At 57.2% G+C, this 27,813-nt stretch overlaps 4 protein-coding genes across 5 annotated transcripts; 1 reads left to right on the top strand and 3 right to left on the bottom strand.

The window, feature by feature from the left end:
- Positions 1-136: 136 nt before the first annotated feature.
- On the bottom strand, positions 137-8,691 carry PALM3 (paralemmin 3; the record flags this gene model as incomplete). The annotated part of the gene is made up of 8 exons (XM_079703975.1): positions 137-688; positions 953-2,073; positions 2,170-2,215; positions 4,129-4,213; positions 4,352-4,494; positions 5,015-5,095; positions 5,981-6,029; positions 8,651-8,691. 8 exons carry the CDS (start codon positions 8,689-8,691, stop codon positions 209-211), a joined length of 2,046 nt encoding a protein of 681 aa, XP_079560101.1. The 3' UTR covers positions 137-208.
- A 5,762-nt stretch (positions 8,692-14,453) lies between these two features.
- On the top strand, positions 14,454-16,220 carry MISP3 (MISP family member 3; the record flags this gene model as incomplete). 2 transcript variants are annotated; one of them, XM_079703156.1, is made up of 3 exons in its annotated part: positions 14,454-15,024; positions 15,538-15,611; positions 15,870-16,220. In XM_079703156.1, 3 exons carry the CDS (start codon positions 14,457-14,459, stop codon positions 15,885-15,887), a joined length of 660 nt encoding a protein of 219 aa, XP_079559282.1. The 2 variants fall into 2 exon arrangements, with proteins under 2 accessions (XP_079559282.1, XP_079559281.1); XM_079703155.1 differs by lacking the exon at positions 15,870-16,220 and having other exon boundaries at positions 14,457-15,024; positions 15,538-15,728.
- Positions 16,221-19,493: 3,273 nt separating this feature from the next.
- LOC307052850 (UPF0575 protein C19orf67 homolog) lies at positions 19,494-22,264 on the bottom strand (the record flags this gene model as incomplete). Its single annotated transcript, XM_079703991.1, has 6 exons — positions 19,494-19,668; positions 20,133-20,267; positions 20,609-20,794; positions 20,881-20,981; positions 21,099-21,240; positions 21,930-22,264. 6 exons carry the CDS (start codon positions 22,262-22,264, stop codon positions 19,494-19,496), a joined length of 1,074 nt encoding a protein of 357 aa, XP_079560117.1.
- Positions 22,265-23,453: 1,189 nt separating this feature from the next.
- On the bottom strand, positions 23,454-26,456 carry SAMD1 (sterile alpha motif domain containing 1; the record flags this gene model as incomplete). Its single annotated transcript, XM_079703374.1, has 5 exons — positions 23,454-24,191; positions 24,396-24,507; positions 24,606-24,702; positions 24,792-25,086; positions 25,506-26,456. The coding sequence occupies 5 exons, from the start codon at positions 26,454-26,456 to the stop codon at positions 24,033-24,035; spliced, it is 1,614 nt and encodes a 537-aa protein (XP_079559500.1). The 3' UTR covers positions 23,454-24,032.
- Between the last annotated feature and the right edge of the window lie 1,357 nt (positions 26,457-27,813).

Genomic DNA, 27,813 nt, shown 5'->3' with positions numbered 1-27,813 from the left:
ATAAAGGCTTTGTCACAGAAGGGGGCCAGGGTCACAGGCAGTGTGCAAGGGGTCCAGAAGCCCAGGTGGAGATGGACATGTGGACCAGCTGGCTCCCAGGTGCCACCACTAGTTCCGTGGTGCCCTGTCTGCGCCTGGGACCATCTGCTGATGCCAAGAGGCCGAGGTAGCTGTGAGAGGAGCTGGGAGTGGGGTAGAGGGCGTGGGCTCACATAACCACACAACACTGGCACGTCTTCTGCTTAGGGCCACTCGCCTCTTCGCCCTCAGGAGGGGCAGATGGCTCCGGCTGCCGGGCAGGCGCGTAGGTGGGCACAGTGTGGGCACTGGGGTTGGCCCTGGGCTCCTCCACCTGAAGCAGTGGCTGGCACTCAGCAGGCTGCTCCTGAGCTGGGGTCTCTGCCAGGAGGGGGGTGGCATCCCCAGAGGGGTCCTGGCCCTCATCAGAGGTTTGGGGCTTCACTGCTTCTGCTTCTGGGGAGCCTTCCTGCTTCTCCTGGGGCTGCTGTCCTTCTTCTTCGGGCCTTGGCTCCTCCTTGGCCCCCAGGGGAGCCACTTCCTCACTCACTTCCTCTGCCTGACATTCCTTTCCTCCTCCTGACTCTCTCTGCTCTTCTGGACCCAGATCTTCCTCAACCCCTTGAGTCTTCTCTGTCTGCAATGGCTCTTCACCTGCCTTTCTCTCTGCCTTCTGTGATTCCTCATCTCCTTTTGTCTCTGCCTCTGACGGCTGCTCACCGCCCGTTCTCTGTACCTTCAGTGGTTCCTCATCTCCTTTTGTCTCTGCCTCCGACGGCTGCTCACTGCCCGTTCTCTCTACCTTCAGTGGTTCCTCATCTCCTTTTGTCTCTGCCTCTGACGGCTGCTCACTGCCCGTTCTCTCTACCTTCAGTGGTTCCTCATCTCCTTTTTCCTTTCCCTCCAATGCTTCCTCACCTCCTATTCTCTCTACCATGAGTGATTCCTCACCTCCTTTCCTTTCTGTCACCAATGGTTCTTCAATTGCCTCTAACTTTTCCTCACCTCCTTTCTGCTGTACTCCCAGCGGCTCCTCCCCTCTTTCCCTCTCTGCCCTCAGAGGTCCTTCAACTTCTTTTCTGTCTGCCGACAGTGGTTCGTCACCTCCTCCCATCTCTGTCTCCACCTTTTCCTCAACTCCCCTCCTCTCCGGCTCCAAGGATTCCTCGCTTCCTTTCCTCTCCACCACCAGTGACATCTCTGCTCCTTCTGGCTCCGCGCCTGCCTTTCCCTCACTTCCTCTCTTCCCTGCTGATTCCTCTGCCCACCTCCTCTCTGCCTCCCACGTTTCCTCCCCGCCTCTGCTGCCTGCGCCCAGTGGACTCTCATCCTTTCCCTCCCTTCCCCGTGCCTTTGGCCCTTCCAACCCCTCCACCACCAGCTCTTCCCACTGCTCACTGAGGGTCACTCTCTCCACCCAAATGAAGGGCCCCTCCTCTCCTCCAAAGCCCCCCTGCCCATCACCATCAGGGCTGCCCCTGGGGGCATCTTCCCCTTCTCCAGAAGCTGCTCCCCCCGGTCCCTCCTGGAGCCTCAGTGAGCTGGTCTGTGCAGCCTCCAGGCCTCTGCCCGCCTCCCCCGTGGCCTCTGAGTCGCTGCCCTCTGTGCCTCCCACCCCTTCCCAGACCACCTCCACGATACCCCTGTCCTCCCTGACCCACGAAGGGAGCTCTCGGCGTCCGGCTTCCTGTCTGTCCCCGATGGCCTCCATGACCATCTCCTCCACCTTAGCCTCCAGCTCTGGGCCTGTGGCCCCCATGGTACAGTCCTCTGTAGCCCTTAGCCCCTCCCAGACCACCTTCACCGTGCCTCCCCCTTTGGCCTCATTCACTTCCCCGTCAGATGCTGCCACTTCCTGACTCGGCACCTGCTCTGGAGGGGGGCTGGATCCAGGGCAGGGGCCATTGGCTTCTGAGGAGGCCCCTGCTGCCCCAGGGATCCTCCTTGGGGCTGGTGGAACCCCGACAGACTCATCTCTGGACTTAGAGGGGGACTCTGGGTATGTGCCCACTGGTCCGGCTGGTATGGAGTCTCTCTTGTTTAGATCAGTCTGGCCTGGGGGCATCAGGGGAGAAGGGGAAAGGAGAGATGGGGCAACAGAGTGAGATTCAGGCCCTTCCTCTTGCGACCCCCAGACCTCAAAACACCCACCTGCAGGACCTGCCTCCACGGTGGACTGGGATAGAGGACGGTGACCCTGCAGGGATGGCAGAAACAAGGTCAGGCCAGCCCACATCTCCACTTCCAGCCTCCTGCATGCCAGTACCCCTCCCCTGCTCAAACACCATCGATGGCTCCCCATTACCTTCAGGACCAAACCCTCTATTGTACCTCAGCCTTCCTTACCTGTCTCATCTCCCTCTGCTCCATTGCGTTGCACACAGTAGGTGCCCAATCAATATTGTGGCCATGCAGCCAATCAATCCCTCTGTACTGGGGACCTACTCTGCCAGCTACTGAGGTTACTTAAGGGACACTTAAGCCTTTTGCTATTGGAACTTACATTCCAGTGGGAGGAAGCAGGTAATAAACATAAAACACAAATCTGTAATTCAGGGAGTGAGAAGGGCTATGATAGGAAAAAAACAAAAGAAAAGAAAAGCAGGATAAGGGGCTGGGGAATGCCTGGGAGGTGATGGGGTGCCTCCTTTAGGTATAAGATGCAGAAGGGCCTCTTGGAGGAGGTAACATTGAACAAAGGCCTGAAAGGTGAGAAGAGCCAGCCTTGAGTCAAGAGGTGGGAAAGGGCATTCCAGGCGGAGGGGACAGCAAATGCAAAGGCCCTGGGGCTATAGTGAGTTAGGCAAGTTCAAGGAATAGAACAGAGGGTCAGGGTGGCTAGAGTGGAGTGAAGGAAGGGATCAAGGGAAAGATGAGCCCAAGGGAGGGGAGCTGAGGACAGCTCTGCAAGCCACCTATGCCAAACCCCACAGATCTCCTATCCTACCCTCCTCTTTCCAGCCTCTAGGCCTTTGCCCAGGCTGTTTCCTCTGCCTGTATTCCTGATTCCCTTCCAGATTCAGCATAGATGTCACTGCCTCCAGGAAGCTGTCCCTGAGCCCCCAACCTCACTCAGGTGCTTCTTATGAGCTTCCCCTATATCCTGGGCTCCCCCCTCACAGACTCTTTGCACCCCATCTCCTCATCTGGACGGTGAGCTCTCTTGGGCCAGGAATCATGCCTTGTGCATCTCTAGCAGGGAATTCCCGGCTTAGACTAAAAACCCAACAAGAGCTTCCTATCCCAATTAAAGGTCTCCTCTCCCCTTTTGTCCTGAGACAGGCACCTGGGAGCCAAGGTAAAGCATCAGGGAGAGGTGGGGACTGTGGAAAACCCACACATCACTGCGGCCAGGTGCAAATGTTACTGGATCTTTGGACTTCAAGGACAACCCAGAGAGCCAGATTTTTTTTTTTTTTTTTAAATGGTACGCGGGCCTCTCACTGTTGTGGCCTCTCCCATTGCGGAGCACAGGCTCCGGACGCGCAGGCTCAGCGGCCATGGCTCACGGGCCCAGCCACTCCGTGGCACGTGGGATCTTCCCGGGCCAGGGCACGAACCCGTGTCCCCTGCATCGGCAGGCGGACTCCCAACCACTGCGCCACCAGGGAAGCCCAGAGAGCCAGATTTTAATGTGAAGTTGTCTTGGTTTTCAAAAACCCGTATGTTGTATGGCCTGCGTTGTATCTTAATAGAGGCATTACCAAAACAAAACCCCAAACTCCAAAAGCCATGTAGATGCCCCAAATCATGACAGCATCTCACGATGACCCTTTCCCACCTTTGAGACTGAATTCCATGAACACTTCCCCACATTTGCTGACTGCTTTCCTCATTCAGGTCATATTGGCCATCATATATCAAAATGGTCCCTTGTGCCTGTTCCGGCTAAGCTATGATCTCACCAACCCTCTCTCACACCTCTTCCAGGTGTGTGCTGTCGTTATGCTCATCTTAGAGATGGGGAAACTGAGGCTTGGGCAAGGAAAGCGACTTGCCCAAGACCACAGAGCAGAGGACCCAGAGTCTAAACTGTGCTTGGAGAGGTCCTGCTTTGGGGTCTGCTTGCCACACTCCCTCCTCCCACCGCCTGCTCCCCTAGCTCCTCACCTGTCGGCGCCAGGTGGGCCTGCCTGCGGGCTTGTGCTGGGCACCTGTGGACGCACTTTGTAACAGCTGCAGCTGGGACTGGAGTCTGGGGAAGAGAAGGGGCTGCTGGGAGCCTGGACCTCAGGCTTATGGACCAACCCCACCTGAAGTGTCAATTGGAGTGGGCTGAGGGGCCTGGCCTAGTCAGGCTGGGGCAAAGCTGTCAGGCAGGGGACCTACTCACGTGAACAAGCTGCCTTCCAGGTTCCGGATGCGGGCCTGAGCCTGGTCCTCAGGTGACTGGGGGTCCTGTGAGGCGGGGTCCTGGGGCTGCTCTGGCTCTTCAGCTGCCCCGTCCATTAGCCAGCGTTCCCGGAGAGACTTCCTCTGGGCATGGGAAGGGGCACATGGACTACCCCACCTCATGTAGCACCCCATCTGGATGTCCCACCCTGGGCAGATTTCTTATTGCCCTACAACCACCCAGATGGGACAGACATTTCTCCCTCAGGCTGGGATACGTGCCCCAACAATGCCAGGTGGGGCAGACACCCCGTTACCAACCCATAGCTTTCCCACGCTGGAAAAAAAACACCCATCAATCTCCCCAACCTTTCCAGAATGGGACAAACACCCCCAAAGGTGAACTCAATGTCCCTACTAGCCCCTCCCTACCCCAAAGCGGAACAAACACCTCCATTGTCCCCATACTCTTCCCAAAGGTGGGACAAATGTCCCCATCACAACCACCCACTCTCCCAAGCTGGGGAGGACGCCCGCCCCCAAAGCTGGAACCAGTGCCGCCCCCCATGTTTAGACAGAGCCTCCTTTGGTTCCCAGAACTGACTCTCACAGACACCCCCACTTCTTTCCCCGGGCTAAGCAGGCGCCCCTGCCCGCCCCCAACCTTGAGCCGCTCCACACGGAGTTTCTCCTCCTCCAGCTCCCGGCGCGCGGCGCTGATCTCCTCCTGCAGCCGCCGCTTCTCCTGCGCACAGAGGACCCGGAGCTGCCCGCGGGCCGGGTGGGGTCGGGCGGGGCCGCCTTCCCCCCTTCCTCCCTCCCTCCCTCCTCCGCCGGGCTCCCGGGGGCTCCCGGGGCTGCAAACCGCGCCGGGGGCGGAACACAAGTCTGGGCCCCGGGCCGGGAGGGGGCTGCGGAGGCCCTGACTCAGCAGCGGGTGGGGGCGGGGCCAGCGGGGGCGGGGCCGGCCGCGCCCGGGATGCTGCAGAGGCCTCGCCCGCGCGGAACTGGGGTCTGTGGATGGGAGGGCCTTGGAATGGGAATCCGGGGGTAGGGGGTGTCTGAGATATGGGGTTAAAGAGGGACGGGATTCAGAGAGATGGGGGTCCAGATATGAGGATCAAAGGGAGGGGGCTAGTGAGATGGAGGGGTCGGAAATGGAGGTGCAGTCATGGGGATCCAGCGAGACTAGGATGTAGAGAAGGGGTCCAGAGAGATGGGGGTTAGTGAGATGGGGGTTCAGAGAGATGTGGTCCACAGAGATGGAGATTTAAATATGGGAGTTCAGAGAGATGAGGTTCAGATATGGGGGTCTGAGAGATGGGGTTCAGACATGGGGTATCTTGGAGACTGGGGGTCAAGAATGGAGCATCGGATGCTATAGATTTCGAGAGTGCGGAGTTCGCAGCTCTCCATTCTAGGGGTGTCAGTGATCAGAGGAACTGGGGAGCGGAGGGGCCTGAGGATTTAGGTGGGGCGCCCCGAGAAAGGCTGGAGCTGAGGGTGCTCCCCGCACCTTCAGAGCCCTAGGCCTGCTCCCTGTGATAGGAGGGAGGAGAGGAAAGGGCTTGGGGCAAGGCTAGGGTTGCCCAGGGCTCCAGGCTGACCGCACTGGTAGGGCTTCACTTACCGCGATGACTTCTAGCCGCTGCCGGTAGAGGGAGCTCTCTGCCATGGGCCTGCAGGGAGAGGGAGGGGGCTGCCAAAGGGGTCTCCCAGGGGCCCACGCCTCAGCAGTCTCACCTCTCGAATACCCCTCTCTGAGCCAAGATCCCTGAGCTGCTTGGAAACCAACCAAAACCCAGCACTTTCCTCTATTTCCCCTTTGCGCCTGGGAGGGGTCAGGGCAGAGGGCAGGGGTTCTGTGAGGGAGAGAGAGCAGAGACCATGACAGACTGAGATAAATCCCTTCCTAGGCTTGACAACACCTCTCTGAGCCTCAGTTTCCCCATCTGTAAAATGGACCGGGATAGCTTGACCTTCACCTTGCAGAGAGAGATGGCCTGGCAAGGAAGTATCCATGCAGGAAAAAACTGAGGACATAGTGCTCCAAAAACAGTAGCATAGTTTATTATTAATAATAATTTTAGGGAATTCCCTGGCGGTCCGGTGGTTAGGATTCCATGCTCTCACTGCCGAGGGCCCAGGTTCAATCCCTGGACGGGGAACTAAGATCCCACGTGCCGTGTAGCGCAGCCAAAAAGAAAAAAAAAAGAAAAAGAAAAAGAAAAAAAATTTTTAAATAATTCCCATGACTAATAATGTTTTTGATTAATTTTAATAACCATTCCCAGAAACTCTCAAATCCCACCAAACCCGAACAAGGTCCTTTTTGGACCTTGGCTTCTACTCAGCATCCCTTAAGTGCTGGGGGGTGAGGGAGTCTGGGGAGAAAAGTGTCCATCCCGCCATGGACACATGCCACTGCCATGGTGACTCCGGAGTTGCCTCCTCCACCTGCAAGCCACTATCCCTGGAGGCAAGGGTCACCAGGTCACACTGCCTAGTACTGGACTCTGAACTGGGAGGAGGGGGAGGGGGACTCACCATTTAAGGCTTAACCTGAGATTACCCCCATTGTTGCCCTCCTCAAAGCACCCCAGGATCCCCAATTCCCAGCCTCCAGGGCCACCCCTAGTCCATTTGGGCTCCCCCTGGAAGCTGGAGGCTGACTGGTACTGCAGGGCACTTCAGGGACAGTCATCATTACATCAGCCTCTCATCAGAGACATGCATTGAGCACTGACTATGTGCAGGTGCTTCACAGGCCAATATCTAGAAGGATATATATGTCTGCCTGTTGGCCCTGACACTTAGCCCAGGGTGGGCACAGAGCAAGCCTTCAAGCATTTATTAAGTTGAGCACTAACTAACCTCATTGCCCAAACTCTGGTAGGGCCTCCCAGATCTTCTCTGGCCTCACCATGAGGGTATAATAGTGAGTTCACATTTAGCACTTACTATCTATAGCGCTCTTAAATGCTCTATGGGGCTTTCGCTAGGCTCCCACAGCCACCTCCCCCTCCCCCTCCCTGCCCTGATCTTGGGACACTGTAGTCAACTTTTTGCTGAGTTGACATTCCAACTAAGAAGGAAATCAGCCAACCATTAGCCAGTGCACACCACGTGCCAGGCACTGTTAAATGCTTTACTCACAGTAACTTATTTAACCCTCTCTACCATCTTAGAAGGTAGGTATCAATAGTAGTACTGTCCCTATTTGACAGATGAGAATACTGAGGCTCCAAGAAGTGGCAAAAAGACTTGCCTAATGTCCCTGAGTCAGGATTGGAACTCAAGGCTCTCAGATCCCAAATACTGGGAACACTGTGGGGAAGAGGGAAGTCTAGGCATCCTCCTCTTGACGGCCAGGAGACAGGAGATCAGTCTGGGGTGTCTCCAATTCCAGTTGGGGCAGGATGCTGAAGTCATGCTTTACAAGGTATCCCAAAGGAAGCTCAGACCCCCTGTTAATAAGTTTGCCACTGGGGGGAAGGCTAAAGTCCCCCCTCTGCTCTCCCACCCCCAAGATGTAATCTCCCTGCCTCTTCCTTGCTGGGGGGAGGATCAGATTCCCGTTGCTAGGCAACCAGGTTTGTAGTTGGTGAATAAAAAAATGCAACGGGGAACCCAAAAGAGTGAAGAACCAAATTGGGGTCCCTGGGGGGAGCCCCTTTTCCAGAACTCTACAAACCTCTGGAGCCCCTCCACCCTCTTACTTTAAAAAGCCCTCACACCTCGAATATTAAAATAATCTGCACATTTCGTTAGATGTTGCTTATCTCTAACTCTACAAGAAGAACATTCACGGTGGTGGCTTTTGCCCCACCAGGAACAGTTGGTGGTCATTTCATTAAGCATGTGATCATTTCCATTTTGCCATTCTCTTTCCCAGTTTGGGAGCTGTTAACTTTTTCCTGTTGGATCTCAAGCATTTCCTCCCACCCTGGACACTGAGGGATGACTCTAGAGGCAAAACATAGGAGTGAGAGACCTTGACATTCCCTGCCCCTCACCCAAGTAATAGCCCCACCCCCCAGGCTGGACTTTGGGCTTCGGCCTGCCAGTGGAAAATCCCCAAAAAAGAAGGGGGTGAGGGTTCACACCTCCCACCCGACTTTCTGGGGAGGGGGGCATTGAAGAGCCTGGGGGGTTGGCTGCCGGTCGCCCTTCACTCTCCCTGGCCCCCTTAGAGAGGCTAGCTGGAGCTCTCACCTCCCCTGCTCCGTGGAAAGGCCAGTGTCTTCCATGAGCCCCTCCCAGGCCCTGCCCACTGGCCCCCCTGACCCCAGACACTTACATGGGTGTGGCCGGAGACCACACCTGGCTTTGCAGGGCCATCTCTGCCCAGAAGCCCACGTTCTGGTCTCTGAGTCCAGGACCCACCACCCGCTTGCCGAAAGGTGCCCTGGAGGCTGTGACTTGGCTGTCGGGAGTGGGGGGGGGCTGCAGGCGGGCACTGGGAGAGCTGGTCCAGCTGGTTTGGGCCAGGAGGCGGGAGACGCATGGGCCGGGACGAGGGGGGCCGGGGGCTGGCGGGCAGTTCTGGGGAGGCACTATCAGCTGTCCTGATCAATTATTTACCAGCCCGTGGCCTCGTTGCTGCACTCAGCTGCCTCCTGGCAAACACACTCTCACATGTGTGGTCTAGCGGGTAGACGGGCGTTGGGAGTCCCTGACCCCCTCACACAATGGCACCTCCACTTGCCACCCTAGACATTTCTAGTCCAGTTGCCCACCAAGGGTCACCCACCTTTGAGTACTGTTGTACACCACACAAGGGATACTTTTACAGGCGAACTGCCCTCCCTTCTTGGAACCTGGTTCTGGGGCTAGGAGGAAGGGCTGATCCAGCTAGAGGATTCTGGAGACCAGAGCCTCTGCCCCATGGGAACCAGAACGTCTGGGTTCTGGACAACTCTGGGCAACTTCCCCTAGGTTTCTAGGCTTCGGTTTCCCCTTTGGGAGAATAAGAGAATTAGATCAAACAGCCTCTAGGACCCTGGACACCCCTTAGATGTGATAACTGTTGGGAGAGTGTGGTGATGGGAAAGGTCTAGAGAGCTTCCTACCCAAACCTTGAGGGGTCCTGTTCTACCCCACATTCCATTCTTAAAGGGCCAGCACCCCTTTTCTCAGCTGATTATATGTTTCATCCAACCACCCTCTTGGGGAAATCATTTCTCCAGGCCGGTATCCTGCAGCCCCCAGTGCTTCCCTCATCACAGCCCTGGTCACACTTCGCAATTCTGACATAAACCTCAATGAGAAGAGCCCTTGTCCTGGGCCCTTTGCTTTACTTATTTATTTAAAAAATTTTTAAATTCATTTATTTTTATTTTTTATTTTTTGTGGCCACACTGCACTGCATGCAGGATCTTAGTTCCCCAACTAGGGATCAAACCTCCTGCATGGAAACGCAGAGTCTTAACCACTCGACCGCCAGGGAAGTCCCCTGGGCCCCTTGTTTTAGAGGGCCTGCTCCCCATGGGGCAAAGGGAATGTACCCAGCTAAATCGTCCCTCCCTGCTCTAGATCCTACGCAGGGTGGCCAAGAAGTGGTCAAGGGCAGCTATGGGCAGAGGGGTGAGGAAAGAGCATGGGCATGTGGGATGGGCCCCCTAGGTGCATGCACAAGGCTGCTCGCTGTCTAGGACAGTTGGGGGTGGGAAGCAAAAGGGGCCAGACTGAGGGCTGGGGTTTTCCTGTGTCCCACATTCAAGTACAAAACTCCTAGGGATTCAAAATATTTTCAATTGAACGTGATCTTCTAGGTCATTCTACAAGTATATTTGTCATGATAGGAAGAGGGAAATTATATATATTATATATATATATATATATATAATATATATATATATATAATATATATGCAGCGCCACACAGCTTGCAGGATCTATTTCCCGACCAAGGATTGAACCCAAGCCTCGGCAGTGAAAGGGCTGAGTCCTAACTACTGGACCGCCAGGAAATTCCCCTGAGAGAACATATTTTTAAAAATTAGTTTTTAATTGTGGTAAAATACACGCAACAAAATTTACCATTGGTGGCATTCAGTCCATTCACAGTGTTGTGCAACTTTTGCCACTATCTTGTTCCAGAACCTTTTCAGCACCCCAGAAGGAAATCCTGTACCCATTAAGCAGTCACTCCCCATTCCCCCCTCCCCCCAGCCCCTGGCAACCACCGATCTGCATCTGTCTCTATAGATTTACCTATTTTGGACATTTTCTATCAATGGGATCATACAGTATGTGGCCTTTTGCGTCTGGCTTCTTTCACTGAGCATAATGTTTTCAAGGTTCATCCATATTGTAGCATGAATCAGTGCTTCATTCCTTTCTATGGCTGAATAATATTCCATTGTATGGATGTATCACATTTTGTTTATCCATTCATCTGTTGATGGACATTTAGGTTGTTCCCACCTTTTGGAGGAGAGAATGTATTTTACTTAATTGCTTGTAGTTTGATTTTATAACTGTTAATTATTTGGATGTATAATATATAGGCTTCCCTTTGTACCCTTGGCCTGTGTTCCACGTTGAGGCAAGATTGTTCTGTTTACAATTGTGTCTGTCTCCCAAGCTCAACTGCAACTTCCAAGTCTGGTTTATCTCTTTGTTCCCAGCATTGGGAACATTCTTAAACAAGTGTTATGTGTCAGGCGCTGTTTTAGGCATGGGGGAGTTGGGTGAGCATGACAAACAGAAAATGCTGTATTGCAGCTCACTTTCCAGCCTGGGGTGGGGGGAGACAGCTAATATACAAATAAAGGGAGAAATAAAGGTAATTGATGATAACTGCAGTATTGGGTGAGTTACAGAAAATAACAGGGATAGGGTTAAAGAACAGCTGTGTTTGATGTAGGCTGGGTGAACAGAGACCACTTCTCTGAAGAACCAAGACCTGAAGAGCAGAAGCCAACCATGTGATGAGTCATTCCAAGCAGAGGGAAAGGCAAGTGCAAAGGCCCTGGGGGTGGGAATGCAGCTGGGGGGTTTGAGGAAAGCATGAAGGCTGGGATGGAGGATTGATCAAGGGAGATGTCAGGAGATGAGATCTGAGAAGTGGGAAGGGCCTTCTGAGCCAGGGTAGGGAATTTGGAATTTTCTTCTAAGTTTGGTGGGGAGTCACTGGAGGACAGTGAATGTCTGGGACAAGGGTGGCGAGAAGTGGACGAATTCAGAATATATTTTGGAGGCAGAGCAAACAGCAATCCAATATATGAATGGATTGGGGCAGGGGCTGAGGGAAAAAGAGAAATTGAGGCTGACTTCTTTTTTGCGGTACGCGAGCCTCACACTGCTGTGGCCTCTCCCGTTGCGGAGCACAGGCTCTGGACGCGCAGGCTCAGCGGCCATGGCTCATGAGCCCAGCCGCTCCGCGGTATGTGGGATCTTCCCAGACCGGGGCACGAACCCGTGTCCCCTGCATCATCAGGCGTACTCTCAACCACTGCACCACCAGGGAAGCCCCGAGGCTGACTTCTACATTTTGGGCATGAAAAACAGAATGAGTGAGTTGCTATACATAGTAGAGAGGAGTAGAGTTGGGGGAAACCAAGAGTTCAGTTTCTAAAGTGTTCATTTTGGCGTTATCTATTAGACTAGGGACTGTTGGATATGAGTCCAAAACCCAGGGGAGAAGTCAGAGCTAGAGATATAAATTTGGGAGACATCAGCATAGAGATGGTACTTAAAGCATGAGATTGGAGTTTGTCAAGGTCTGAGTGTTGGCAGGAAAGAGATTGTATACTTAAACCAAGTAATTGATGAGAACTCAATAGAAGGAAATAATCAAGGCATAGTGCATACCCTGGATTCACCACAGCCAGGAGCTGTTACCACCCCATGGCCCTGGAGGGAGAGAACTAGGTGGAGTTGCTGCCTGCTGTGGAGGGACGCAGCCAACAAAGCTTGGAGGAAGGGGGCATGGGATAAACATCCGGACCTCACTCACCTCTCTCCCATCAGCCAAACCCAATGGAAGCCAGAGGGAAGGAAGCCCGTTGATGCAGGTGAACCAGAAGTCTGAGAAGGGGTGCCTGGGAGGTAGGAAGGAAATCAGGAGAGGATGGTGTCCTCCAAGACCAAGGAGCTAATGGAGAGGGAATCAGGGAGGAGCCAGTGATCAGGTGTGGCAAATGGAGGTCACGGAGGTCCTTGGACAGAGAAGGTTCAGTGTGGCATGGTGGAACCAAGAACCCAGTAAGCATGGCTAGAAGAGGGACAGGAGGTGATAAAGAGTCCACTGTAGAGACAACTCATTCCGGAAGTATAGTTTTCATCCTCATCACCTCCCGAGGGAGTAAGCACTATTATCCCCATTTTACAGACAAGGAAACTGAGCCTTGGAGAAGGCTGACACTTAGGTTCTGAGTGGGCAGGAATCAGGTGGGTCTGATTCCAATTGGGTCAATAGAGTCAGAGGGAGGAAGTTCAGATGGTCAGAGGGAGGAGAGTAGCAGCTTGAGATTGGGATCAAGGAGAGAGTAGAGTGGGAGGATGGACAGAAAGGGGAGTCACCAGGGTAGGCAGAGAGTTGGAGGATTATTGGGGCTCCTGAGGCTGTGTAGCCCCCCCACTTTCTTTAGGTAACTATATCTTTCTTACTGGTCACCCCAAAATGGTGGGGGGTGGAGGCAGGTTTTGGAGAGAGCCCAGGGGAAGAGAGTGGAAAATGTCCCTGAGGGTAGGTCGCCTGCTCCCGGCATCGATCCCGGCCTTGAACGTCACAATCTGGCCCCAGCTGCAGGGAGCTACTTCCTCCCGCAAGCCTGGATACCTCTCTGAGCCTTCCCAGTCGCCTGGGCCCAAGGTGACCGCCTTTCAAACCTCAGCCGCTCTGCTGAGCCCTGGGCGTTCTGTGTGTGCGTCCCTCCCTCGTCCCTCAATCTGGGAGTGCACTTGGCGGTGGATGCCTCGCGGACTTTTCCTGGAGGGGGTGAGGGGAAGTGACCTCTGGGCTTGTCGCGGGCGCTGGCTCACCGCTCGGAACCTTGCTGAACCCAGGTACTGGGAGGGAGACTGGGGCGGGCGGTGAGGCGGTTCCTGGCGCCCCCTCCAGCCCGAGCTGTGCGCTGCAGGAGTGGAAGGTGGAAGGACAGCCCAGAGGCCGTGGGCGTTGCTGCTGCGCGGGACAGGCAAGGCCCCGGAAAGATGGCTTCGGGGGACTCGCCACCAGAGGACAGTTGTTCAGAGGCCCAGCCAGGCGTGCAGTTAGGGCCAAGCCTCCTGGCAATGCCGGGGACGTGAGGCCGAAAATGTTCTAGGGTGGCGCCCCCTGAGTGAACACTGCACCCAGACTGGCGTCCCAGGTAGCGGGCTAGGTCTAGGGAAGTCCTCTTCTAAAAGGGCCAATGCCCTGAGCTGACTTGAGGCGTGCTAGTGGAAGAAATCCAGCGCCCAGCTGAGGCGCCCCCGTCTCGAGGGCGGGGCCAGGGCGGAGCCCAGAGTCCTGTCTGCAGGTGCAGGGGGCGTTGCCCGGCCCTGCCCCCGGGGACAGTTCTTGAAGGCCAGGGGCGGGTCAGAGAAGCGGCCGGTGCAGGCTACGCCTTGGAACCCGCGGACGGCGACTGCAGCCACAGGTGCCGCGCAGGGCAGTGTGTCCCAGCTCTGGGCATCAAAACTCCAGCGCTGGGAGCTAAGGCTTCCGAGCTGCTCCCAACCCTGGACACCGAGGCCCCCGGGCCGGAGAGCGGAGCCCTGGGGTCGTCCGAAGCGCGGGGCCCTGAGCCCCCCGGGTTAGACGGAGAAATTCCCGGGCCTGCCGCAGAGCAGGATACCGAGGTCCCCAGGCCAGGCGGCGAGGTCCCCGTGCCCTCCCCAGACCAGGGCGCGGAGACCCCCAAGCAAGAGAGCGAAGTCCTCGGGCTATCAGCGGGGCAGGAGGCAGAGCGCCCTGGACCGACCGCAGCTGAGGGCTTTGAGAGTCCTGGGCGAGGCAGCGACGACGCTGAACCGTGTGAAGCGCGAGGCGCGGGGGTCCTGGAGCAGTGTCCCTCTCAAGGTCCGGAAACCTCCTCTGAGTCAAACTCGGAATCCCCTCAGCTGCGTTTTCTACTGCTCTCCGAGACCCCACAACAGCCCCCAGAGGAGCCGCTCATGGAGACGCCCATCGAGCGCGAAATCCGCCGCAGCTGCGAACGCGAGGAGAGCCTGCGCCGGAGCCGGGGCCTGAGCCCAGGTCGCGCGGGCCGCGAACTCGTCGAACTGCGTGTGCGGCCGGTGCTCAGCCTGCCGGGCCCCGGCTCCGCGCTCCCGCGCGCCTTGGAGCGCGCTCGGGCGGGCGCGCAGATGCAGCGAGACATCGAGCGGGAGGCCCATCGGCAGGCGGCGCTAGCGCGCCCCGAGGTCCCAAAGCAGCGCGCCCGGCAGCCGCCTCAGCCGCTGGGCGAGCTCAAGCGCTTCTTCGAGGCTGCCGGCGGGTGCGGCTCCTCGCCGGCGGCGGAGGGCAGCGCGGACCCGCAGCGGCTGCCTGAGCCCGGAGGCCGGCCACGTTCAGCCGTGCAGAGCCGGTGCCCGGTGCTGGCCCGCGCCCCGCCGCCCATCGCACCATCGCTGCTGGAGCAGGAGGTGCGCGAGGTGAATGAGCGGGAGCGGGAACTGCAGCGCCAGCGCCTCAGCGTCTACGGTACCGCCGAGTTCAAGGAGCCCGCGCCCAGCCTAACTGGTAAGCCACTGGCGCCCCTACGCTGGGAATTCCCAGGGCTCCAGCCGCTCTCACCGACTGCCCAACTCCAGTGGCCCTCTTATCCTCAGGGTCCCCCTTCCTGGCTCCCAGACTCCTCGGGCCCCTCTCAACTCACCCCTTCTGGGCTGCCCATCCCTATGCTCCACACCCCCGGCCCCCGTCGGACTCCCAGATCCACTCCCCCTAGGCTCGTGGTGGGGGAAGGGAGGAGGATTCCAGATGTCTTTGTCGGGTTCCAGGGAACCCTCCCTGGGTTCTGGCACACCTGGATCCTCCCTCTGAATTTTCGGGTTTCTACCTCCCCACCCTGGGTTTGTTTGCCTCTCTCCTCCCTCGGGTTCCTCCCTCCTCCCTCATGATGGAGGCCTCCATGGGGAGGAGGGGGGTGAACGCCTGTGTGTGTTTAAGGGGCGCGGCCGCTCTCCTTCGTCCTGGCCGCCTCCAGCTGGTGAGAGGAGGGGCAATCTCGGCTGAGCGCCCCTTCTCCCGCAGCGAGCAGGGGCGACGGAAAGCTGGCGGTGATCTGGCCTCCCCGCAGAAAGGCTACGGAGAACGGTCTGGAGCAGGTGGGAACCCCTTTCCCCTCCTGCCTCAGGCGTTTGTCGCTGCCCCCCACCCCAACCCTCTGCGTGCGAGAACGCTGGGCTGGGGAAAGGACCCCCTGGGAAGTCACTCTGCGCTAGGACCCAAAGTCCCGACGTGGCCCAGGGGTGTCGAGAAGGCGGTGGTCCTGGGGCTCAAACTGCCCCACCCGGGGCCTGGGTGTCCCCACTCGCGGTGCGCGGGCCCCCGAGGCATGCCTTCGGTCTGGCCCCTCTCTCCAGGAGGAGCGGAAGCCTTGAGGTTCGAGCCGGCTGGGGTCCCCGGACGAAGGTAACATGCCCGTCAGAGGACCCAGGCAGGGGCGCCCAGGTGTGCCCTCCGGATCGGCGGAAGGCCTGGAGAGGGGCTACAGGTCTGAGCCAGGAAAGACGCAATCGATCAGCCCCTCCTCGAACCTGACTTTGTGAAATTGACCAGAATCTTGTATAAAACTGTTAGTCCCAATTGGAAAACCACCATCACAACCCCGCCAGTAAAACTGCCCCGCCCTTCTCCACCTAACTGCAAACGGAACTAGCCTCTCCTTCCGGCCTTGACTGTTAGATAGGGGTCACCTCCTCGGCTGTTCCCACTCCCCAATAAAGCCCCTTCTTCCTGGGCAGTGCAGGCTGTTTTCTTCTGGGTCCTCTTCGTCTGCGGTGGGGTGGGGCGGGAGCGCGGCGAGAGGAGCAAGGCTTGAGAAAGTCGCCGGAGGCGCCGGCCGGAATGCAGAATGTCCCCTATCTCCCTGTTCCTGGGCCGCATATCTCCCCCTGCCCGGCCGGGGTCCTAGTGCCACCTGGCGACGCGGGCGCGAACTGCGGCGTTGGGACAAACGAACTCATGCCCACCCTTTCCAGATTTCGTCAACATTTATTGGTGCCAAGCGACATGCCCCGCGCAGGGTGCTGGCTAGACAGAGGTGATAAGAGGTTGTTCCCGCCCTGGGGACATAAACAATGGCTACAAAAAAAAGGGAGTGGTATTGGTTCAAGCTTCTTAGTAGGGCATGCAAGGCCATTTATAATCTGCCTAGCAATTGCAAACCTCACATGCCTACAGACCTTAGGCAGATATTAAGAGAGAGAGACAGGGTGTGCTGTAAAACAAATGCCTCATTTCAACAGGCAGGTAGGTGTTCTTCCATATCACCAGTGCTATGAGTGAGTGAGCTTAGTGGTGTCAAGCTTCTGCTTTCCAAAAGCAAGTGGAGGGAATTCCCTGGTGGCCCAGTGGTTAAGATTCTGTTCTTTCACTGCCCAAGGCCTGCGTTCAATCCCTGGTCTGGGAACCAAGATCCCACAAGCCCCATGGTGCAGCCAAAAAAATTAAAAACAACAACAAAAAAAACAAACCCCAAAGCAACTGGAAACCCAGGCTTTAAAAGATAAATCTACCAAACTTTAATTGTGACTATTTAGAAAACTTAATTGGTGGGGGGCAGGAGGGGACAGCAAGCAACACCTGTTTGCAGTAGGGCTTATGGCTGTCAATTGGCAAGCCCTCCTTAATTTCCCTCTGTCCCAAGACAAGGGGTCCAAGGCTCCCCTGGATGGGGTTCGAGATAAGCTGTAAGACTGCATCTGTGCAGTATATTCTGCGGTGTTAGTATATCAGCTTCTTAGAGGTGTGCTGAGACCCAGAAAAGACTTTTAGAATCATTGTTTAAACTCCTGGATTTGTCCAATTCTGTATGCCCTGGGTCTAGCTCACACAGCATTGCACCCCAACAGTAGCTCAGCCCAAGGACCCACCCCTGACCCCATCATCAGCACACTGACCACATGGCTGACCATGACTCTGGGAGGTAGGGAGAGAAAAGCAGGAAAGAGCCAGCACTGCCAAAGTGGAAAATGGAAACGCCAAGAACCTGTTCTTAATCCCTGGCAGGGAGCTAAGAATTAAGTATGTAGAGTTGACAGAACTGCTTAAGTGTAGACCTGGGTTCTTGAACTTTCTTGCATATTAAAATTACCTGAGGCACCCTTATGCCAGATAAATTAGAATCTGATAGAGGCCTTGGCATCAGTAAAGCTCCCCAGGTGCTTCTAACATGGAGCCAAGTTTGAGAGCCATGAGGTCGATGTACGCTAGCATTTCTCAAAGTGTGGTATCTGGACGAGCAACGTCAGCATCACTTGGGAACTTGTAAGAAACACACATTCTTGGACTCCATCCCAGACTTAATGACCAAACCCTCCACATGATTCTAAAGTTAGAGAATCATGGGTGTAGACAGGACCCAAGAAATTAAACCTGTTTCCTTCCTCTCCCAGTGTTGTCACCACCCACCAGAAATCTAGTTTTAAGTGGCTTGTGGATTTGTCTTAAGGGAGATAGATTAAATCTGCATGTCGCTAGTCCAAATTGAGATGTGCTGTAAGTGTAAAATACACAAAAGATTTTTAAAACCTAGTACAAAAAAAGAGGGATATCTCATTAATAATTTCTTACATTGACTATACGTTGGAATAATATCTTGGATATATGAAGTTAAATAAAAATATCACTAAAATTCTGACCTCTTTATTTTTCTAATGTGGCTACTAGAAAATTTGAAATTACATATGTGACTCGCATTTGTGGCTCATTTTAAATTTCTATTGGACTGGGCTAGTCTAAACAGTGGTGGTGGTGGGGCCTCAAATCCGTGTCAGGGAACTTCAGAACCCCTTTGGACCCGTTCAGACCTGGGTTGTGGACTAAAAAATCCTTGATGCAGTCAGAAATTGTCACCAGAAGCCTCCAATCCCACCCCGAATGAACAAGGGTTTTGGTCCAATCCTGATTTACTTCACCTCTCACGTTCATTTTTGTCATTTGTAAACTGGAATAATCATAATACTTATGATAATACTATGTACCAGGGACTATTAGGTAAGCGAGTGTTTTGCTCCATGAAGCAGGGCTCCAAGTCTCTCCTCCCACTCTGAAAATGCTAGGGGGAACCAAAAGGTGTCCCTTAGTTTAAAGGGGGGGTTGCTCGCAGCTGAGTGACATCCGGGTCAGCAAGGACACCCCTCCCCTCGCAAGTGACCGGTTGCTATCAGAAGAACCCAGCTCAGGTCCAGGCTCCGCCACTTGGTCACTGTAGCTCTCGGCAGGCGAGTTCACCTCTCAACCTGTGTCTTCTCTCCAGTCCAAGGTTGGGGTGAGTCTTAGCGACCCTAAGTTGGATTGCCTCCCGGCTCTCCCACCCAGCCCGTGCCCCGGACACCCCAGGGGGTACAGCGACCTGCACAAGACAAGACCCAAAAGCTGGAAGAAAAGATCTAACCTCGGCTCTTAGGAAACTGATGGCTGGCCCTTTCCCGGGGCACGTTGGGAAATATAGTCTTTTTCGGTACAGGGACATAATTTCCGGGTCAAAACATAAGAGTGGGCGTGGCTCTGCGTCCCTTCCCACAGTGGGCGTTGAATTTCCCGGCTACCCGAAACTTGCGGTTTTCTGGGTTCCGGTTGTTGACAGGAGCAGCTACTTCCCTTTTTGCTTCATGCACACCTCTGCGCATGCTCTGAGCTTCCGTCCGCCAGTCGGTGGACTATGGTTTTGTTTCCAGAGACTACATTTCCCAGAAGGCCGCGCGAGTGGGCGGGGCCCCCTCTCCCCAAGGGGAGGGGAGGGGAGAGGCGATCCGAGCGGACGTTGAGACTGTGACCTCTTTCTTTCTTTTATTTAACATAAAGCCGGTGTGTCCACCCGCAGGGCCCCGCGGCCGGGCCGGACCCAGTCCGGACGGGCTAGCTCGGCCTGGCCCCTTGGAAGGCGAGGCGGAGCTGCACCAGGAGAACGAGTGAGCCCCTCCACTACTCCCTCTCCTGGAGTTTGGAACTGTCAAGCTCCAGCTCCCACCCTCTCTCCAGGTTCAAGACTCCTGCACGGCCCACGCCGCGGGCCCGGCGGCGCTCGGGGGCCGGGCCGTGCCTGCCTGGCCCGTGAGGATCTGCACCAGCAGGTCGGTGGCCAGCATGTGCGACGGCTCCTCGAAGCCGATGGTCAGCAGCTGCTCGTAGTCCCCAGGGGGCTGCGGGGACAAAATCCTGGGCGCCGGGGAGAGACAGGCCTGGATGTGAGCGCCCCCTGCTACTCGGGAGCCCCTCCCCTTGAGTGAGAGGCTGTGGCTGAGAGAGGCTTTGTTTCAGCTAGGGGTGGGAAAAACCCTGGGGGAAAGTGATTTTCTTGTTGATGAGAAACATAGAGGGTAATGGCTCTGGGAGGCTGAACAACTCTAGCCCTGACCTGGCCAATTACTCAGCTAGCTGTGTGTCCTTGGGCAGGTAATTTATCCTCTCTGAGCACCTGTTTTCTTCTTTGTAAAATGGGGCTAGTAGTATAGATCTCAGTGGGTTGTTACACGAGTCTGCATAAAGCGCTTTTCAGGGCACAATAAAATGCTATCATTATTACCAATGGAAACAGTGTTGGGGGAGGTAGATGGTCTTTGTTTGGGTTCTGCCCCTCCCTCCAGACCCCACGCCCACCTTGCCATCGCCCTAGCTCCTACCATGAATAAAGGTCATCCTCAGCTGGTCCTAGGGGCACCCATCGGCCGATGGACCACAGCTTCTGAATCTGGGGGCATGAGTTGATTGGACTCTTGCCTGCATCTTCCCATGTATCTCTATAGCACAGGAAGTAGCTGGGAGGAGAAGGGGCAGCAATTAAATGTGAGCAGTTTCCTAACTTCTGTTGGAGGGCTTTAATTTTGGAGGTAAGGTGGAAACTCATCAGAAGTTGCCTTCAAGTTCTCAGGTAGGGATATGATTCAATACTGAGGCTTTTTCTCACTGTCAGCCTACTTTTAAGATGAGGGCTTTTATTTTGATGGGGGCATATATATATTTTTAAAGGTGGGGATGACCTTTCAAAGGTCCTTGATTTCCTGCTTGGCTTTCCGTGCTTTGATGGTGGTGGTTCAGTGGCCCAAACTGGCATTCTCCATAGAGAGGGGAGGACTTTGATTCTGATAAGGGGACTCACTAATCCACACGGGAATCTTGCCCCTGGCTGCTGGACTCTGGGGTGGTTTCCAGGTTCCAGCGCATCTTCTTATAGAGGTATCGGGGGAAGCGGCTGGCGGTGTAGGCGGCAGGGGCACAGTATCTAAAGATGGACACCTCGTGGGAAGGACTGATGGAGAACCTCCCGCAGAAGAAACAGGAGATGCTGGCAGGAGATGGGAGAGTGGGGAATGAGGGTATGCTCTGGCCTCCTCCACCCCTGACCCCAATCCCAGTCTCCTAACCTTTTACCTTAGGGGTTCAGTCTCCTCCAGGTTCACAAACCCAAATGATGCATACATAAGGACCAGCTGTTCCAGGCGCAGAGTCAGCTGTTGGGAGATCTCCAACAGCTGCATGAAAGAGGGGGCATAATGTGATTAGCTGGCCTGCCGTGAGCGTCCTCCCCATCCCCCAGGCCTGAGAGATGAAGAAAGGGGCATAGGATCTAGGAAAACTGCTCCACACACCCCCTTTCGGATCAGCTCCTGCAGGGCTCCATAGATGGGGGGCACACTCCGTGCAGCTGCCTCCAGGTACAGGAAGTAGGGCTCACACATCTGCAAGAAGGTGGGCATGGCCTTCGCCAGCTGTTCCTTCTGCACTCGGTCCCTGTTGAAGGGAGAAGGGGGCCTTTGCCTGAGGTCCCTGGCTCCCCCACCAATTTCTCCTATTCCACTCACTGCCCACCTGTATCCCTGGCCTGGACCCCCACTACAAACAAAATCCCCCAGTGTCAGGCCTTTCTCAGAGCATCTTCCAGGACCACCAGCCTCAAAAACATTTGAAATACTTGTTAAAATGCAGACACCTGAGTCCCAAGACTGACTTTGACTTACTATTCCCTGAGTGAAGCCCAGAAATCTAGGGTTTAAACAACCTCCCAGGGGATTCCCATGGACATTGATATATGAGAATCACAGTCCCCTTTCCCTTGGTCTGGGAATCATATTATCCTTTGAGGTCTCAAACTGGTAGCCAGTAGGCCAAATCTTGCTCAGATAGGTTTTGTTTAGCCTGCCCAGGGTTCAAAACCTAAGCCAACGGTTACAAAGTGGGAGAAGAGTTCTAGCGATTTGGCAACCCCAAGGGCCCACATAATAGCCCGCACTCCCTAACCCCAAATTTCTACACAGTCCTCGTAACTCTTCGAAATGGGATTGCTAATCAGCTAGCTTCATTTACCTCCTCTGGCTCCTAATGCTTTTGAGTTTGTAAATCTAGTGTATGTCACCTATTTTGTTATCCCCTCCTCCGTCTCTTTATCCATGGGTAGAACCTAGGACCCCGTCCAACATTACCTGTAGAACAAGTAGCTCTGGAAGTCATCTGCCTTCTTGAGCAGGTAACGGAGCTGTTCACTGATGGGTCTGAACATGGTGTCCAAGGGTAGGCGAGGAGGGGCGGGCCCGGGGCCTGGGGCCAGAGGCTCAGGGAAAGGCGTAGAGGTGGAGGCCTCCGGCAGCTGTCCCTGAATATCCTCGGGCTCCGCCTGGGTTGAGTCCCCAGGTTGGCCAGTGGGAGGCGACCATGAGGGGTCTTCGCAGGGCTGTATCCCAGGTTCCAAGTCGTCCGGGAGCGGCGTTTCCCCAGAGCCCGCGGGGAGCGGCCCCAAGAACCACTGCCTGGTTGCCATCCTGCGGCGGGAGGCGGGGACCAGAGCTCTTTAAGCCTCCGCTGCTCACATTGGCCGCAGGTTCGACCCCACCCAGGGTACCTCGGACTTGGCTGGGAGCGCGTCCCCCTCCATCTCACTCGGGCCTCGACCTCTCTAACGGCGCAGCGTGGAGGGAGTTCGGTTCATTTGAATTTCAACACGGAGGGGCGAGCCGCTCCGGCTCGCGCTGCGGGGCCCAGCCGCGCCGCCCCGCGCACACGCGCGCTCCCGTAACCTGGCCGTGGGGTACGCGCCGGGGGAGGCGACCTGGGCCGTTGCTAGAGCGGCAGTGTCCTGGGAGTGCGGCCCGGGGCCAGCGCATTTGACTCTCTGAGGCGGTTTCCTAGGGAGGAGGGGTTTCTACCGAGCGTCCAAACCCCGGGGTTGCAGGTATAGAAAACGAGGATGGCCCCGCCCCACTCGCTGTGTCTCTGACTCCCAGGACACGGAATCTGTATATTTTTTAAAAAAACTAATGGAGTTGAGAAACTGCATTAGAACTTAGTAGCACTTGTGATGTAGTGGTTGTTACTAACAATAATAAAAATTTTCACTTGGAAAATTTTTCCCATCCCATGATCTCATCTGATGGCCCAGTCCTTTCTGCCCCTTTTATGGAGAGGGCCAGGAGGCCTGGAGACCCTACCATGGGCCCAAAACAGACCCCTGCCCGCAACAGTTGTAGGCTGGGTTCCTTGTAACATGCAAAGGTTGTCAGATAATAGAGCTATGAAGCCAAACACATTAATTATACTTAAAGACTCTGGGTAAAGAACTCAGACAGGTGTCAGGCTGCACCCTGTGTGACCCTGAGCAAGCATCTTTGCTGTGATGAGCCAGTTGCCGTCTGTAAAGTGGATTTTTCACGAGCCCTGCCTCATGGGGCTGTGGTGAGAACCCAGAGAATGCCCGAAAAGCCTAGAGTTAACTGCTAGTCACTTAACAAATATTTGAGGACCTACTGTGTGCCCAGGCGCTGTTCTGGGAATGGGGAGATGGCAGAAGCAGCAAATATTCCTGTCCTCCTGGAGCAGTTAGCTGGCTGTGGGGCAGCCCCATTCACTACCTGTCTCCCTCCTCAAACAATTCTGTCCTAACCCGACTCCCAGAAGGCTGCTGTGGATCTTCACCTCCTTGACTACATTCATAAAATGGACACTGTGGCATGTTTTTCTTCTCTCTTTTTTTAAAATTTTATTTAAAAAACCTTCGGTGCAATATTAAAAAGCAATACAGCCAGCTGGAGCGACAATGAACAGAAAGAAATGGGAGGGGTAAGGAAGATCCAGGGACCCCCTCCCAGCTGCTCCCAGGGGCTGGAGGCCAGGGACAGACTGGGAAGGGGCCTGGGTGGTGGGGGAGGGAGGAACGGCCACCCACCAAAATGGACAGAATAAAACATTTATATAGGAAACATCTGGCTGAACTGAAGAGGATCTAGGGAAGATGGGAAGCCCCCATTTCATTTTTCCAAAAATGTCCTAGACTGGGTGAGGGGGAGGGTTGGCCTCCTGGGGTGAAATGAGTAGGCCCTGTCCCATCCGACACTCCTCTATCAGGGAGTACAGGAGGTGCTGGGGGCCAGAGGTGTGTGTGTTGGGGAGACACAGGGAAAAGATGAGTAGGAATGCCCCCTCACTGGAATCTGTTATGAGGGCTGAGGGTGTCCCCGACCAGCTCCCGGACTCTGGGGGTCTTGGGTAAGATGGGGAATGGAATGGGTTGGGGCAGGGGTGAGGCTTGGCGCTCAGCCTAGAAAGCCATCGGGGTCGTCATCCTCAAAGTGGCCTTGCTGCAGCACCTTGATGTGGTGCTCGTAGATTTTCAGGGCTGGGCCGAGGCGGATGGACAGGCCGGTCAGCACATCTGTGCGCTGCATGAGCAGCAAAGACTTGCCATCGATTTCCTGGGTGGGACAGAGAGAGAGAGGGAGGGAGGGAGGGAGAGAGGGAGGGAGGGAGGGAGGGAGGGAGGGAGGGAGGGAGAGAGAGAGAGAGAGAGAGAGAGAGAGAGAGAGAGAGAGAGAGCGCGAGCGAGCAAGCAGGGTCAGAGCACACACCCCCACTAAGGCCCTGGAACGCTGGGGCTAAGTTGAGGGTCAGGAACTCACCTGCTCTTGGAAAGCTGTTGCCTGCTCGGGGAAGCCGGCCTCGGTGAAGTACTCTACCACATCTGTCACTGTCCACTCCACAGGATCAGCCGGCTTCTCCTTGCGCCCAGAACTGTGTTGGAACAAAGGGAACCAGTGAGCAGTGATGCTCCTCTGGTTCTGTTATACACACCTGGGCGGCACCCCTGTGTCTCAAACACCCCAACTTACGGACAGCCAAAGGGGGTCCCATCAGCCCCAGGTAGGGCTGGTTTTCCTGGGGGCAAAGGCACGGGGGATGGGGAGTCTGGCCCAGTGGCAGCAGAGGCTGGGAAATAAAAAGCATATGCTTGTGGTTTTGTCTTGGGCTCGGTTCCTTCCCACCAGGCACCCTCCCCCACCCAGCGGGGTCCTTACCTGATCCCCCTTCCTTATTCATGGCGGCCATGGAGAACACCTGTCGGGTGCCACTGCCTGGTGCTGGCCCCCGCCCTTCATCCTGGCCCTGGTGGGGTCCACAGGGTGTCCACTCCTTGATCCTCTCCTTGGCACTCTGAGGGCCCCGCTCGCCATTAAGCTGCTGGTGCTGGGCACCTGCAGGACGGTCACCCTCGGGCACCTCGGAGCCCTCAGACACTTCGTCTTCATCATCTTCATCCTCATCATCTTCATCCTCCTCTTCCTTCTCAAGCACTCGCTCTTCTCCACCTCTCTGGTGCAAGGGAGACGGGCACGCAAGGTTAGTAGCTGTTCTGGCCCTGGGCCCAATCCCTGGGATCTAGGACCAAGTGGTGTGCCTCACTACCACCTTTAATATCAACACGGACTAACTTTTACACATTCACTCCATGCCAGGCTCTGTGTTAATAAAGCCCTCAGTAGCCAAATCTCACTAAACTCGCTCAACAACCCCAAAGAGTCGCTACTGTTATTAAGTCGCGTTTTACAGCAGAGGAAACTGAGGCTGGGGAAGATCAAGTCACTTGCCAAGGTCACCACCCGCCAAGCCCGCCGGGAAGTAGCGCAAAACCCCGGCCGCCTGCGGCCCGGTTCCTCCCGGTATTCGCGCCCCGCTACCAACTTCGCCCGCACCTGCCCACCGCGCGGCGCCCCCCTCCGCGGCGCGCTCACCTTGCTCCGCGACGCACGGGCGCTGGCAGCCGATGGTGCCCGCCCGGGCCTGTCCCCGCGGGGCAGCGCGAGCGCTCCGAGGCGGGTGCGCTCCAGGCGGCCCCGCGCCGCCGCCTCCTCCTCTAGCAGCCCCTGCACGCGGCCGCGGGTTAGGCGGCCGCCGGCGCCGCCGCTGCCCCCGAGGTAGCGCACGACTTCCCGCAGGCTCACGGGCCGCGCCGGGCCGCCGGCCCGCGCCGCGCCCCCCTCCGGCGGCTGCTGTGGCTGCGGCGGCGGCGGCTGCTGCTGCTGTGGCGGCGCCGGCGGCTGTGGCGGCGGCGGCAGCGGCGGCTCCCGGGCGGCGACGGCGGGCGGGGGGGCGCGGCGCGGGCCGGCCGGGGGCGCCACTGCCGGAGGAGCAGCGGGCGCGGGCGGCGGCGCGGCCAGGGGCGCGGCCCGCTGCGCGCGGGGGCCCGGCTGCGCGGGGCCGGGCGAGGGGGGCGCTGTGGCGGCGGCAGCGGCGGCCGCGCGGGGCGCCCGGGCCGGGGCGGCGGCGGCGACGGGCGCGGGCGGTGGCGGCGGGGCGGGCGTGGGCGGCGGCGCGGCGGCGGCGGCGGGGCCCCCGCGGGGGGCGCGCGGCGGGGCCGGCGGGGTGGCTCCGCGCCGGGGCGGCTGGACGCGCGCCGCGTTGCGGTACGAGATGCTCCCCTTGTAGCTGACCCGGAGCACGGCGCGCTGCTGGATCAGTTTCTCGAGCTCGGCGCGCGTGCGCTCCGGCTCCGGGCCGTGCCGCCGCCGCACCATCCGGCAGATGCGCTCCAGGTCCGGCCGCGCCTTGCGCGAGCGCAGCGAGTCGATGGTGTCCAGGATCCACTCTTGGTAGTGCGGGGAAGCGGCGGACGACGAGGCAGCGGCCGCCGTGGTGGCGGCCGCCGCCGTCTCCGGCGGGGGTAGGGCCGGGGGCCCCGCCATGCCTCCCGCCCGGCCCGGCTGCACCGTGCGCGCTGCCTCCCTCCCAGCGCGGCGCCCCCCTCCCCGGCTCCCCTCCCTCCGCCGCTGCCCGCCTCCTCCGCCTCCCCCCCCGGGGGGCGCAGCGCCTCGGCGGAGCGGCGGCGGCGCTGCTGTTTCTTTGCAAAAAAAAAAAAAAAAAGAACGAGAGAGAGGGAGCGAGAGAGAGAGAAAAAACAGTGAGAGAGAAAGAAAAGAGAGAAAAATATATGCACACACTCACTCACTCGCACGCACGCACACACAGACCCGCTTCTGCTGGGCGCGCGCGGGGCCGGGGATGCGAGGAGGGAGGAGGGGAGCGCGGCGCGGCCGGCCCCTCCCCGCCGCCGCCGCCGCCGCACGCGCGCCCTGCGCCCGGGACACTCCGGCCCCCCTTCCTTCCCTCCCTCCCTCCCTCCTCCCCGCCGCCCGCCTTCCTCCCTCCCACCCCCACGCGCCCGCTTTTAAGGTGGAGCCCGGGCCCCCCGCCCGCCCCCTTTACCCTGCGCTTTCGTTCACTCAGGCTCGCTCCGGCCCCCCCTTACAACTCCCGCGCGCTTTTTAAGGAGGCGCCGCGGAGTTGGCGCCGGGGCGGGGGCGGGGGAAAGCGGCGGGCGGGGGAGGGGGAGGGGAGCTCCTGGGGGAGGGGAGAGGGGGCGGGCGGGCGGTGCTCGGCCGCCCTCCACCCATTGGGCGCGGGACCCAGACGTCCCCGGCGCCCAGCCCCCCTCTCCACGCCTCCCCGGCGCGCTCCGCTCTCGGGACCGCACTTACCGGGAACTCGCCGCCTGTGGGTCGGGCTACAGCGCTCTGCCGGGGCTGCGGGGATCCTCGGACCACCGACGCCTCCGCGCCCCTTGGGCGCGCTTGGCTCCGCGGGGAGGATGCGGGAAGGGGGGCGCGCACCGTCACCCCCACCCCATATCCCCCTACCAGGGCCGCCCCCGCCGCCGCTCGGCCTCCCGGCGCGCTGGCCCCAGCTTCTCCCTAGAGCGCCCGCCCTTTCGGCCTCTGGTTGGACGCAGAGGGGGCGCGCCTCAGAATGTGGGGACCCCTAATCTGGGGTCAGAGGGCAGTTTGACGCCCCCTTCTCCTGCGGGGCGGGGAGAGTGGCAGAATTCCAAATAAACCCGGTTTTAAGGACTGCAGACCAGGTGCTGATCAGCCTGGACGCTGGGGTCCGAAATTCCCTTTCCAACCCCCTGGGGGTGTGTGGGTGGGTGACCGAAGTCAGGAACACCAGCGACACTTTTTTTAAACAAAACTTTATTGATAATAGTTTTCAAATATGTTTACAACAGCACACTGTTCAAGAGGAAGTTGCGTCCTTCGCAGCACA

The sequence above is a fragment of the Hyperoodon ampullatus genome (genome assembly GCF_949752795.1).
Source record: "Hyperoodon ampullatus genome assembly, chromosome: 4".
NCBI classification, from domain to species: domain Eukaryota; kingdom Metazoa; phylum Chordata; class Mammalia; order Artiodactyla; family Ziphiidae; genus Hyperoodon; species Hyperoodon ampullatus.
This window is presented reverse-complemented; position numbering and strand designations above follow the sequence as displayed.